The sequence below is a fragment of the Chinchilla lanigera genome, unplaced genomic scaffold (assembly GCF_000276665.1).
Source record: "Chinchilla lanigera isolate Chin_1 unplaced genomic scaffold, ChiLan1.0 scaffold00051, whole genome shotgun sequence".
NCBI classification, from domain to species: Eukaryota; Metazoa; Chordata; class Mammalia; order Rodentia; family Chinchillidae; genus Chinchilla; species Chinchilla lanigera.
The window spans coordinates 2292391-2305694 of record NW_004955452.1 but is presented as its reverse complement, the minus strand read 5'-3'; the positions used below and the strand labels follow the sequence as shown (position 1 = coordinate 2305694).

Sequence of the window (13304 nt, the reverse complement as noted above, 5' to 3'; positions counted from 1 at the left end):
CATTCTTTTTTTTTTCCCCACACAGTAGTAAGTAGAAGGCAAACTTACATGTTCCAGAATCAGAAAGATCTGTGTTCTAATTCTGCCTAGAAACACTAGGCAATTATGTCTCACAGTCCTCTATATAACAAAGAACTCAGTATCAACCTCAGAGACCTATTAATGTCTTCTGAATATTGGTCTTCTTATCCCCTTTTGCTTTTGAATGGGTAACTGTGGGACACAGAGAAAACCACACCCCTGAGCCTGAACTTCAAAGGTTTCTTGATTCCCTGACTCCTGGGAGTCCCAAGAAGAAAGCAATTCTGAAGAGGAAGCATCTAAGAGCTCTTTACAAACTATATAAATATTTGCATAGTGCCTTTACATTTTAAAAAACTTTCACTTATATATTATCTCATTTACTCCTCATATCCCTGAAAGGCAGATATTACCATTATTCCTAACTTACTGATGTAACTTAGGGACACTGACACACTATTCCACCAAGATTACATAGCTAGTCAAGACAGAATCAAGGCTCTGGGTGGTTACCTTCCCAGGACAGACATTACCTAAATTTTATTTATTTTATTTTTTTTTATTACTTAAATTTTAAATTGTGATTGCTTATAGATTCCCAGATGGACTCTTAACAGCCTCTCTTGAATAATTCAGTAGTCTATCCAGTCCATCAAGGTACTGTCTCAGCCTCTGCTGTTCTGCATCACTGACCAAGGCCTCACAGGGAAATAGTGTCTATGAGTGAACCCCAGATCAAACACCAAAGTTTCCATTTAAATTCACTGCTAGGTGGCGCCCATCTCAACCATCCAAGAAGCTCATGGGCTAGTTCACTGGAAAAATAGCACAAAGGGGTCAAGGTTAAAATTAGGTTGATACAGTTTAAAATAAGCAAAACATAGGTATCATGGTATAGCACTAGCTTTTCCATCTTCACAAAGGTATATGCTCCAAAGTTCATGATCAGAAATTTAAGAAAATTTTCAGTTCAAGGTTCATGGCTCAAAAGCAGTGAGTGCTTTAAACCCTCATTAGGCACATCCTCTCTAGTTCCTGTCTCAGAGAAGATTAGTCATGTGCCTGGAGTCACAATTCAACCACAATAGACAAAGGAACTAAAACTATCCAATCAAACATCAAGTCATCATTATCAAGCTAATCCAGAAAAGTGGCAGCTGCCTGTTTAATCACTCACACTTAAAAATCAACCCACCCACCCTAAAAGGGGAAAATACTAACACGGCCCAATACTCTGCCCAGTGGTCTTGTTCCCGTAAAATAAAAAAGGAACAAATCAGACCTTGTTTTTAAATTAGCAAGAGACTTCACTTCTCTAGAAGTCCAACTTAGTCTACTGGGAAAGTTTCAATTTCACAATCATTTCTAGCACTAACTTACACTATTTGGGTTTTGATACTGCAAAACATCTGTGCTTCTACTGAAATATTCCTGAAGAAAAGTACATCCATCTGTAGTGAAACTTACACAGTATACTTGTCTTAAAGTTATTAGGGAAATATACCATTCTTCTTGTAGCCTGGGCTTGAAAATTTCAGCTGATCTCTGCAGTTCAAATACCTGACCTCTATCAAATGGTTGTCTAATTATTTATTTATCCCCAAACCATCTCGTGCCAGGTCTCTAATAAGATAATGTGACTATGAACTTTGTAAACCCTCTTTTGATTAAGGAATTAAGAACTAGATGCCTGTTTGGATTATAGATTTGGAAAACCTTATTCCTCAAAAATAAAACTATAATGATTTATAGCTGAGTATTACTCCAAATTTCTATCAGGCATAGGACACACCTTAAGACCTTAAAGCCTAGTGTCACAATTCTCAAACCCAGTGGCACAGTAAATAATTCTGTTGGGCTTCAAAGAAGTGTCTCTCAAAAATAATTTTTATAAAAATTTAATTGATGATCAGACCCTATCTCTAGATAAGATAACCCTAGGCATTACGAGGGTTGACTAAAATATCAAGCATTGTTTTCCTTGTTTTCTTTAAAATAGTAAGTCCCCTATGTCGGGCGTGGTGGTGCACACCTGTAATCCCAGCACTTGGGAGGCTGAGGCAGGAGGATCATTGCGAGTTTGAGACCAGCCTGGGCTACAAAGTGAGCTCCAGGCCAGCCTGAACTGCATAGGGAGACCCTGTCTCAAAAAGACTAAAATAAAATAAAATAAAATAATAAGCCCCCGAGGTGACATTCACATTAAGCTTCTGAAAGTTTAATAGGAGTTCTGTCATCAAGGTATGCATTGGTCCTCAAACATATCAAACCAAAGTTCTGCTATCTTTAAAAAATATTCTTAATTTCAAGTCCCATGCCATACTTAGATTCAGCATCTTACAGCAATTCTTTTAACCTTCCCATTTAACTATTAAACTAAGCATCTGACTTACATTTGAGTCATCAGCAATGACCATACAATTAGTTTACAGATAGGGTGGCCAGGAAAGTGAAAGCTATTGGCCAGAAGGTGCACTGTGAGGAGCCGATGTGAGAACTGTACAGGATCCCTATTCAAACTAAAGCCCTAGTCTCTGCTCTAGCCCCTGAGATTCATTAAGGCCTAGAGAGTCCAGGAATCTTGGTAATTTTAAGGTGTCTACAGCTCACACTGAGAAAAACATGGCTCTACAGGATGTCTCGGAACAAAGGGAGCTGGTTATGATCTTGCATTCTGATAGGTAAGAGAATGCTATGCTTACATTTGTCTTAAAAATCTATCACTCTACTTCAGAAATAGAATGCAATGACAAACCAAAGTACACTGACAACTATGACACTGCTCTAAATTCAGGTCTTTCCTTATATCTTAACTTCTCTAATCTGCAAAGTGATTTTAAATCTCCTACTATATTCCTTCATTAGATATATTTCACATCTTTCTGAAACACAGGACTTTAATGACTCATTGGATAGGCCTGTAATGGGCAACTTTCTACTTTTAGAACAGTTTTAAAGTGTTTTATCAAGGCTAGTTCTAACGCCCAAATTACACGAAGGCAGCAACACAACAGCACCATAAACACTGTGAAAGGGGAATCAGAAATGCGGGTTCTGGGGCTGGGGATTTAGCTCAGCGGCAAAAGCGCCTGCCTGGTGAGCGCAAGGTCATGAGTTCGGTTCCCGGTACCGGAGAAAAACCAAAAAAAAAAAGAAATGCTGGTTCTAAGCCTAGCTCTGCCTCTACACAGTGTGCAATGATAGGCAAGTTACTTACATTTCCTCACCTTTACTCATCATGCAAAAAATTAAGGGGTTACACTAGCTATTCTCACTTCTCAATTGCAAAACACTACTCAATTGCAAATCTATGCTAAGCATATAAGACTAGTGATTATAGTATATGAATCAAGGACTACAACAATGTTCCGCTACCCAGCTCTCCTTAACCTATTTTAAATCTACTACCTACGTAAAATGTAAAGTAACAATCACCCCAACATTATAATGACTACAAACTATGTAACTTGTAGACCACACAAACAATATCATATCTAAGTCAGTACCATTAGCCTCAGGCAAAGTGGATTTGCGTATTTACCATGACAATTATGACATATGATAGACATTTGTTCCTTAGAGGGTAAAAAAAACAGAGTATTATTACAACACATTCATACATTCATAAAGTATTTGGGAACTTTAGACACTTGTCTAATGGCCAATGATCCAGATACCTATTCAGGGACTCCAGAACTGCAGCACATCCAATGGAATACAATAGGGCAACCTATGGGACATTTATGTGGAAGTCCCTACCTCCCCATGCTTGTAACTGCACTGCTTCAAACTCACTCTCCAATATCACTGCCCATATAACTTGATAAAAAATGACAAACATGTGCAATGGGTATGCCACCCACAGATAAGTCTTTGACTCTCTTGGGAGCAGCTATCAAAATCATAAAGAAAAGAAAATTCCACCAGAATGGTGACACATGCAGGTAATCCCTGCCCTCTAGCCCTCGTGAAGCTGAGGCTGAGGCTTGAACTATCAGTTCAAGGCCAGCCTGGGCTTCACAGTGAGTTCAAGGCCAACCTGAACTACATATTGAGACCCTGTCTCAAAAAAACAAAAAAGAAGAAAAGTCAAGCTACAAGTCTGGAGACATTTATTTTATGCTCGGCTATATCCTCAGGGCCTTAAAGCGCTTAAAAAGTAAATAAAGTTTGTTGACTTTTTAACAAGTGACTGTAAGAATGAAAGAATGACAATGACTTTGGGCTTGGCTATATGACATTCTCCAGGTAACAGAAATCTTCAATGTGTTTGACCTTGCCTCCCTTTGGCCCACCAGGAGAAGTTCACTGGGAGGCAGACAATGCTCTCTGCAGAGGCTCCTGAATGAGAAATACGGAGTCAACCTGAGCCCAATCTGAAGCCTGGAGCCAAGGCCAACTGAGGAAGGAATGAGAAAGCCAGGCGTGGTGGCGCATGCCTGTAATCCCAGTACTCACGAGGCTGAGGCAGGAGGATCATTACAAGTTTGAGACCAGCCTGGGCTACAAAGTGAGCTTAAGGCCAGCCTAGGATGCCTATCAAGACCCTGTCTCAAAAAGACAAAAAAAAAAAAAAAAAAGAGAAAGGAGTGAGAAAAATAAACATTATAATAAACTACCATCCATATGGCTTATAATGCAGCATTATTGTGGCAATAAATAAAATGAGGCTTAAAAAAAAGCTTGAGAGTACTCTGGAAAAAGATTCAAAGTAATACTTAAAAATATCCAAACAGCCCTGGGAAGGAAAGTACAATACGTGTTTGGTAAGGTCTTCTGTTGTTCTAGGTGATTAAGTCACCATGATCCGAAGGTAGGTAAACACAGGGTGAGTCACAGAGCACAAGGAAGCTAAAATAGAGTATTTAATGCCACTTTCCTCATATAACCAGAGATACTCTGACCATGTAAGGCTCAGTTCCTCCGAAAAATAAGGGGCTACTACCTTCAGGTGAGGTGTTACCCTTTCCCCAACACTGCTATGTAACATATGTCTAATGTGGGCTAGCTGTTTCCATTCGGGATTAAGCCTCAATCCTTCTAGAGCAGGGCCAAAGGTAGTAACTGTAAGATGCCACTGATTTAATAGCAATTTTTGACAACCAAAAGGAAAAACTCAACTACTTTAAATATACACAAATTGAAGGCATTCTGATATAATATAAAATGTGAAAGACACATTAGAATAAGAAAATATACACTGTTTCTTTCATACCACACATAGTAAGCCAAGACTAAATGAGGTAGCTGAGACAAAGAGAAAACAGTATTTAAATAGAAAATCATGGGGCTGGGGATTTAGCTCAGCGGCAAAAGCGCCTGCCTGGCAAGCGCAAGGTCGTGAGTTCGGTTCCCGGTACCGGAGAAAAACCAAAAAATAAATAAAAAATAAAAAATAAAAAATAAAAAAAATAGAAAATCATGTTACCTTCATCCATCTGCTACCTGATATGTGAAAGCCAAATTAAAAATATTTAAATAGAAAATGAAATTAACTTCAATCAATTCCCTTGTCAGCCTTGTTCCTCTTATGCATGCATAATTCATCAACATAACTACTGACCTGCTTTATCTGACTGACTCATTTTTAACATCATGTACCCATCCAATGACTATCTTTAGAGCCTTATCTTGAGTGAAGTACTCCTTTAGGACTGGTATACAACAACAATCAAGGACCTATATGCCACTATACTAAGAAGTCATGATATCTGTCTCTGCTCCCCAGGGTATCACAGCATGACCCACATACTTCTCCCTAATAGAGTCAACAAGGAATAAATAAGACACATTGGTTAAAACTGGCAAAGCTTAGATCTGCCTCTCCCTTACCCTTTTCCAAACAACCCTCTTTAATGTTAGCACAGTATAGAATCATGCTTCCTTGTAGAGAACTATCAACTGAGGTTACACCGTAACAACCTTAACTAGATTAAGGTGCTAAGATTCTTGAGCAGATCAGTATGATGCCCTTAAAGTAAATAGACCATCCTTGCTACCTAGTGAAAATGATTCAGACTCATAGCACAGGATCTACAATCTGAGAATCATAGTTAGAGAAAACAATCTAGGAGCAGTGGTACTCAAATTAGAATTTAGAATACCTGGAAAACTTTAAAATTCCACTGCCATAAGTTGAAGGGTGGCCTGGACTACAGAGTGAGTCCCTGTCTCAAATAAACAAATACATACATACATACACATATACATACATACCACTGAAGCTGCACTCTAATAAGGAGTCAAATTTGAGAGGTAACAACTTAGAAGAAAACTGGCTGCTTTCCCACTACTGTATGGACCATGGGTGTGCCGCCATGTCTTCCTACTGTGAGCAAGGAGCTTCCTGAATATCCCGCACTAAGAACTGCCACGGGTCTACCTGGTACTTAATTAATACTTGCAGGAAAGAGTTTCGTGGCTGCCAGTCAAGCTTAGGGGAGAAGCACAAACCTAAACATATGAAGGAAAAACACCTAAAACTGAATGTCAGAAAAGAAACAAAATAATAAAGCTATAAAAATCTTACTCTAAAGTTTGTTAGAAATTGATGTTCTGTAAAAGTCAAGTTCCCAATCCTAAATACCTGAAAAGTAAGAGGCGGAGGGAAAATAACAACCTTCAGGCTGACTTGTGAAGGGTTTTTGTTTGTTTAATACATCTGAAAAGAATGCATATACAAAGATTGAGACATGAGAAAGCATTGGTTCAACACTAATGAAATCTATAAGAATTAGGATTTTGGGAAGGTGAAAAAATAACCTAAACATTAAAAACTGGAAACTGCAACAAAAATAAGCTGATAAAGTCCCTATTAACACTTACTAAGAGTCTTCATAAGACTCCTTGCATGATTTTTATTAAACTAAAGAGCCTCAACCAGTTGCTATAGGGTTCCTCATACGGAAAACAGAAGTAAGGGGATTCTCCTAGCTGGTCCCCATGTTGGCTAAGTGTTCTCCCCACCCCTGCCCACCCCGTAGCTTCTTAATGAAGCAGGCCCGCATCCTCACAACCTGAAAGAGGATGACAATTACCCCACACGTATCTGTCTTGTAGCACCACCCCTCATATTTCCTCTGCGTCAGGTCTTCTGCTGGGATCTAGGAACACCAAACACTACTCAATTGCAAATCTATGCTAAGCATATAAGACAATGACTGACAGGGGGAAAAATTTTTTTTAATTACAAACTCAATCCATTTGGTGTATTTCAAAAGGTGCAATACTTTTCTTCATTTATCAGTGAAAGAAGTTAAAATTAACTTCCAAAAAAAAAAAAAAACAGCAAGTGGCAAACAAATTTCCTTGAAAGTCACAGTCACATACAGAGTGCATCCTAGAAAAGAGGAGGGGCAAGACAGCTTCCACCCACTTTCATGAGTTTCATCAAATACTGGATCTACTCAAGGGTGGAGAGAGAAAAAAAGGCAACTTTCAAAAAGGAGTATGTTATTAAATGAGGCATTTACTATACTCCTTCCTAAGAGCACCAGGTGGGGAACACATTTTTCTAAACTAGATCTAGGAAGTGGAATGTGGAATCAATCCGTCCTCCTCCCCTAAGGGCTGACCACTGGTTAATGAGTTTTTAAAAAACAAAACTAAAAAACAAACCCCCACACACACTCCCCCCGCCCAAAAAAAGGAAAAAAACAAAAAATACTAAGATGTCCCAGATTACTCTCAAGTGGAACCAGGGAGCAGCTTCAACAATTCAAATTAGTCGTTACAGAGTCATCACAAGCATGCCTTACTTTTAAACAACCAAAAAAAAGTTTTTTGAAACAATAAAACAAAAACTAGTACTGATCACTTTTCTGACAATCACAATTACTCAAAATTAACTAGTCCTGGGAGGGGTGGGGGCATACCTATCGGCCTTGTCTCACACAAGTACATGTGGGTAGGTGCAGGGCATTTGTCATTATTGCAGAAACGAATTTTAATTTTTAATCTTTAGTTTGATTTAAACATTGCTTTTAGTATGATGCCGACACCAGCTGTGCAGAAAGGATCTGGAGAGATGTTCATAGCAGCACACACCTGCGGCTCTTCTTCGGTTCTGGAGGCTCCAGGGCAGCCAATATTGCTTCATCAAACACATTCTTTAGGCCTTTCTGAAAAGGGGTAGAAAGAAGAAATGGGCAGTCTGATTTTCAATATAACAGAGCTGGAGTTCAAGTTTAAAACAGTCAAACCCCCAGGAGTGAGCCAAGAAAGAAACATTAAATACAACCCTAAATCTCAACATAATAATCTCATTTCACCAAGCTTTGTCCGGGGAGGGCACTGGAAAGATTCAGCAATGCAGGAGCAGAGGAGCAGATGTTCATGAGTGACACAGTGGTCCTTTGAGAAAAGCTTTTTGCAGACCAAATGTATGTCACAAGAAGCAAACAAGCACATGTGTCATTTGTTCATACAATATGAGTTTGTAATATGCTATTGAAACATTTTACATAAAAACAAGGAAAGCAGCTCTGCATTCAAATGAAACAGCTCGATGTGAAACAGGACTGAGAGGATGCCTGGGCAGCGGCGTTATTATTATATGGAAGGCACAGGCAAAGATAAAGAGCACAGTTATGGCAGCTACCACAGATATTCACTTTGAACTCCTTTATCCCACCAAGTAGAGCCAAGGGGATACAAGGAAGCAAAGAGGTGGGTACCTGATACATATGTAAAGTCAGAGCCAGTCAGTATAACAGGAATAAAGCTTCACCAGGCATTATACAAACAATTGTATATTTTTAATTTCAAATTTTAAAAGTAACCACAATTGTATGTTTCCTTCACAACAATAAAATCAAAAGCAGCAAAATATAAAGACGGCAGCTTTACATCTCAACATTAACAAACCTTTAGTTAACTATTAAAATGGATGCTAGTCTTAAAAGATAATGTAACAAATGAACTCATAAAGCAGTAGCAGATACATATCTTCCCCACCCCAAACTGACAAATACTCCACTATAGCACAGGCAGCCAAAGCAATAGCAACACAAAGTTTCGCTGCACAAAAAAAAACCAGAAAAGAATCCACCCTTCCCCATTACACTCTACTAGCAAGTCACCCTTTTTCCATAAAGTTTGTCATGCAATTACAATTAACAATTGATCATAAGAATAAAATGATGTTTGTGTTACTTTCTCCCTCTAGAACTATGATCTAGAAGTGTTAAAACTCTTATTTTCTCCAAGCGGACATTCTTAATGCCAGACCATGTTCCCTTTTGCAATAGAAATCCAAACCAAAAAGCTCTGAGCATCAGGCAACTCAAGCAGCAGAAAGTTAAACAAGTCCAACTTGACTAATGATCACAAAAAATATTCTATTAAGATACTGCATTCTTGATCAAAAACTAATACAGAGGTTGCTCTAAGGTGGTAAGTAAAAAGACGCAGAGGCTTTCAAACAGGATGGTTTTATTCCTTTGTTTTTAAACGCTCTTTCTACAGTAGTGGGACAGGAAGCAGCAGCAAAGAGGGGAAGGAGAAAACAGTTTAGAATATACAGCACTTCCTTTTGGGTTGAGTTTCCGGAGGCTCGAGGGCAGCTAGGATAGCCTCATCAAACACATTCTTCAGACCTCTCTATAAGACAGAGGGGAGGAGAGAGAATAGCAGCCAGGTTAGAGGATTAGAAAGACTAGCAGATACAACAGCAGTCCGGATTAAATGAGCTGAATTCACAGAAGCTATTCACAGAAAAACAAACGCCAGAATGCTACATCATAAATGTAATACTGGTAAAGTAGATAAATGAACAAAAATTTTATCTCAAAAAGGAGGGTTGGGGTGTTACTTGAGAAAGAAAACAACTTGTATGAAAATGTACAGTGTTATTTCTAAAACAAACACACAATAAAATCTAATATTGTAACGTTTTATGAAAAAAAATGCCAGGAAATAAAAAATGATACGTAGGGTCTGCTACAATAGCACAGGCCTGTAATTCCAGCATTCAGGAGGCTGAGGCAGCCTGGGCTACATAGAGTTTAAGGCCAACCTGAATTACACAGCAAGACCCCCACACACACACACACACTGCCACAAAAACTGGGGGCTATGTAAAGACAAGATATGTGTTTGGTCTCCCAGTACTTCTACTGGTAAGTACAGCATTTATATTTTGGAAATACATCTATTATAATGTCAGGCTTATGTGAATTCAGCCCCTGAATAACTGAAGGACACAAATAGCAGACTAACAGGCATGCTACATGTTTCTAGGTTCAGTGACATATCTGGATAGGATTAATCAGGATTTCAGAGTAAATCAGTTTCCCAGAACAAAAAGGCTCAGACATTTAGGAGTGTTCACTGTGCGGCAGTAGCAAGTGGGAGGAATTTAAAGAATGGACTCTAGAAACAGCATACACTTCAGTTATTCAGTAATGTTATTAGAGCAAGTAACCACCACCCAAGTTATACAAAACAAAGAATGGAGCCCTAGAATGAGTTTTAGCGAGCAGTCCAATGCTTTCAAATGTCTGCATGGGAACCACAGCATAAAGCATGGAGTGAAAACAAAGATTACTCTCAGATTTACAGAGATTAAGATGTAAAAATACACTTACACCTCAGCCAGAAACTCCAATGTGACAGTGGTCTCAGCAGTAGTGGTACCTTGGGCCCAAAGATTCACCTAAACTCACCTAAATCTGAAGCCACAGGTTTACCACCCAAAGTAGTCTCACATGTAGTTTAGATTAGTTTGATCCCAAGTAAGAATGTCCCAGAAGTCCCAGAGCATGGCTCCAATTAAGTACCAACTCAGACTACCCCAGATATTCCCTCCTCATGCATTATATCCCCACAATGGCATCCTAGAGGAATGCTACCCATACACTCCATTAAATACAAAATAAATGAAACAGCAATCAGTACTCAAAAGGAGGCACAAGGTTTTTAAAGTTTTCTTCATTCTCTATCATTTACACTGTAAAAATGCTATACAAAAGTTGAAGTTCCTCAGCAATTGTTCTAGGTATAAACTCTCAATCAAATACAAAGAGGAGAGATAGGAAGGAAAGTATGTCTTATAATTAAAAAACAAAGGAACAGGACCATTAGAAACTAGGGTATATATGCCATAACAAGAAGGAAATCTTTTCTTGCTTACTGTAAACAAGTATCAACAAATACTCTAAGAAACAAATTTAGGCTTTACCAACTGTCTGTTTATACAAAGAGGTTGGTTTTAAAGGATTCAAATATAATCTGGAATCCTAAAAGCTCTAGCTTCTATATACAAGTCTTAAAAGTCTGGCCATTTTCTATTTTCTCCTCCTCTGATTCCTCCTAACTTTAGAATCTGGTAAGAAAAAGTAGCTGCTATAACTTTTTAAAACTTTCCTTACCTCTGCAAAGTGATTTATTCTATAAACGAGTTCACACTGTAAATATCTTATAATTAAACACCCAACTATTTAAAATAAGCTTCACTACCAGGCATGGTGGTGCAAACCTACACCAGCATTCTGAGAGGCTGAAGCAGAAGGACCGGGAGTTCAAGTCCAGCCTGGACAACTTGGCAATTTTCAAAGACCCAGTCTCAAACAAAACAAAACAAAACAAAAAAGTGGGGGTGGGGGAGCCTGGGAATACAGCTCAGTGCAAACTCCCTGGGTTCACTCCCTAGTATTGTAAAAAATAAAATAAGCTTCATCATTGACCTAAATTAGGTCCACATGGTGTACTTGCCTCCATTTCCTCAATCCAGAGGACCGGGAGCTTATAACAGCTGCAAATGGATTTATTAATGCTCCACAGATAGCCTTTTCCCCTGCCCCGATACATATATATTCACTGACAGTTTTCTGGAAATGGGATCAGAACAGAAAGCAGCACTAGGTATTTTTTTTTAAATCTCAGTCTGTGGTGTGAGAAAAGATGTAAATTTTTCTGAACTTTGAAATATGTTTTTACAATGGCATTAAACAGCCAAGAAAAAAATGGGTTTAGGAGAATGTCTTTAAATCACCTAATACCAAGCCTTGAAGTTATCCTGTAAAATATCCAGTTATGAGCCAAGCATAGTGACGCACGCCTGTAATCCCAGCACTCAGGAGGCTGAGGCAGGAGGATCTTTGCAAGTTCAAGGCTGGCCTGGGCCACAAAGTGAGCTCAAGGCCAGCCTGAACTGTGCAGTGAGACCCTGTCTCAAAAAGACCCCCCCCCAAAAAAAAAGTCCATATACAAGTTTTATCTTTAAATATTCAACCCAGGACAAAAGAGGGAGCTTACTGAAGTATGCACAAGGCCCTATATAAAAACAACCTAGTACAAATGTAATACATGTAATTATATATACCATTTACCCTAGCATATATATAATCAAGAATCAGTGTTTTATTTTTTTCTTTTTTTTTTTTTTGGTTTTTCTCCGGTACCGGGAACCGAACTCACGACCTTGCACTTGCCAGGCAGGCGCTTTTTGCCACTGAGCTAAATCCCCAGCCCCAAGAATCAGTGTTTAAAAAAAAATGAACAATAACCTGAAAAGGCATGATTAATGTAAGTGGGTTTAGTATAATTACTAGTAATCTCTGTTTTAATTAGGCATATCTGTTCACTGTTCAAACTTCAAAGCAAGAGTTTTGTGTCGGGCTGGGGATTTAGCTCAGTGGCACAGCACCTGCCCAGCAAGGGCAAGATCGTGAGTTCGATTCCTGGTACCGGAAGAAAAACAAAAAAAAAACCAAAACGAAGAGTTTTATGCTAATTATTTCCATAATTCTTCCCTTTGCCTCTAGAACAATACTCAAAGGAGAGAATCTGCAATACTGTGAAGGTAGAAAGGCCTTGACCACATAAGCTTGTTACCACTTTCACTCCCTGCTCCTATGCTTCAAATCTGAACGTCCTATAAAACTACAAGAGGAATTCCAATCAAATCCCTCGGCTATGACCAGAAGGAGAAGGAGGCAGGTCCACATGAAGAAGGATTGACTCCAAAAAAAACAGAAATGAAGATAGTATTATAAAGCATGCTTGGGGACTATGACAAAAATAGCCAAAGTAGCATTCTTTGACCTAAAAGTCCCAATACTATGACTAATTCGTTGTCTGGATGACTTAACTCCAGAAATTGTGTAGCATCAAGTGTCACAACTGATAAGAAAAAAATCATTTACATTTAAATGAAAATTAAGTCTCGCAGGGTATGGCGGCATACAACTGTAATCCCAACACTTGGGAGGCTGAGGCAGGAGGATCACTGCAAGTTCCAGACCAGCCTGGGCTACAAAGTGAGCTCAAGGCCAGCCTGAACT

General features: G+C 38.8%; 1 protein-coding gene across 4 annotated transcripts in view; it reads right to left on the bottom strand.

Annotated features, from left to right (window-relative positions):
- Positions 1-6652: 6652 nt before the first annotated feature.
- The window catches only part of Cdc42 (cell division cycle 42), a 43103-nt gene continuing 36451 nt past the window's right edge, over positions 6653-13304 (bottom strand). For 3 of the 4 annotated variants that reach the window (XM_005394731.2, XM_005394732.2, XM_013519580.1), the window contains one exon: positions 6653-8141. In XM_005394731.2, the coding sequence (XP_005394788.1) occupies positions 8052-8141 (90 nt within the window). In that variant the 3' untranslated portion in view covers positions 6653-8051. Of the gene's footprint in view, positions 8142-9436; positions 9622-13304 lie in introns of those variants that run through there. The other variant, XM_005394733.2, reaches the window with a different exon arrangement.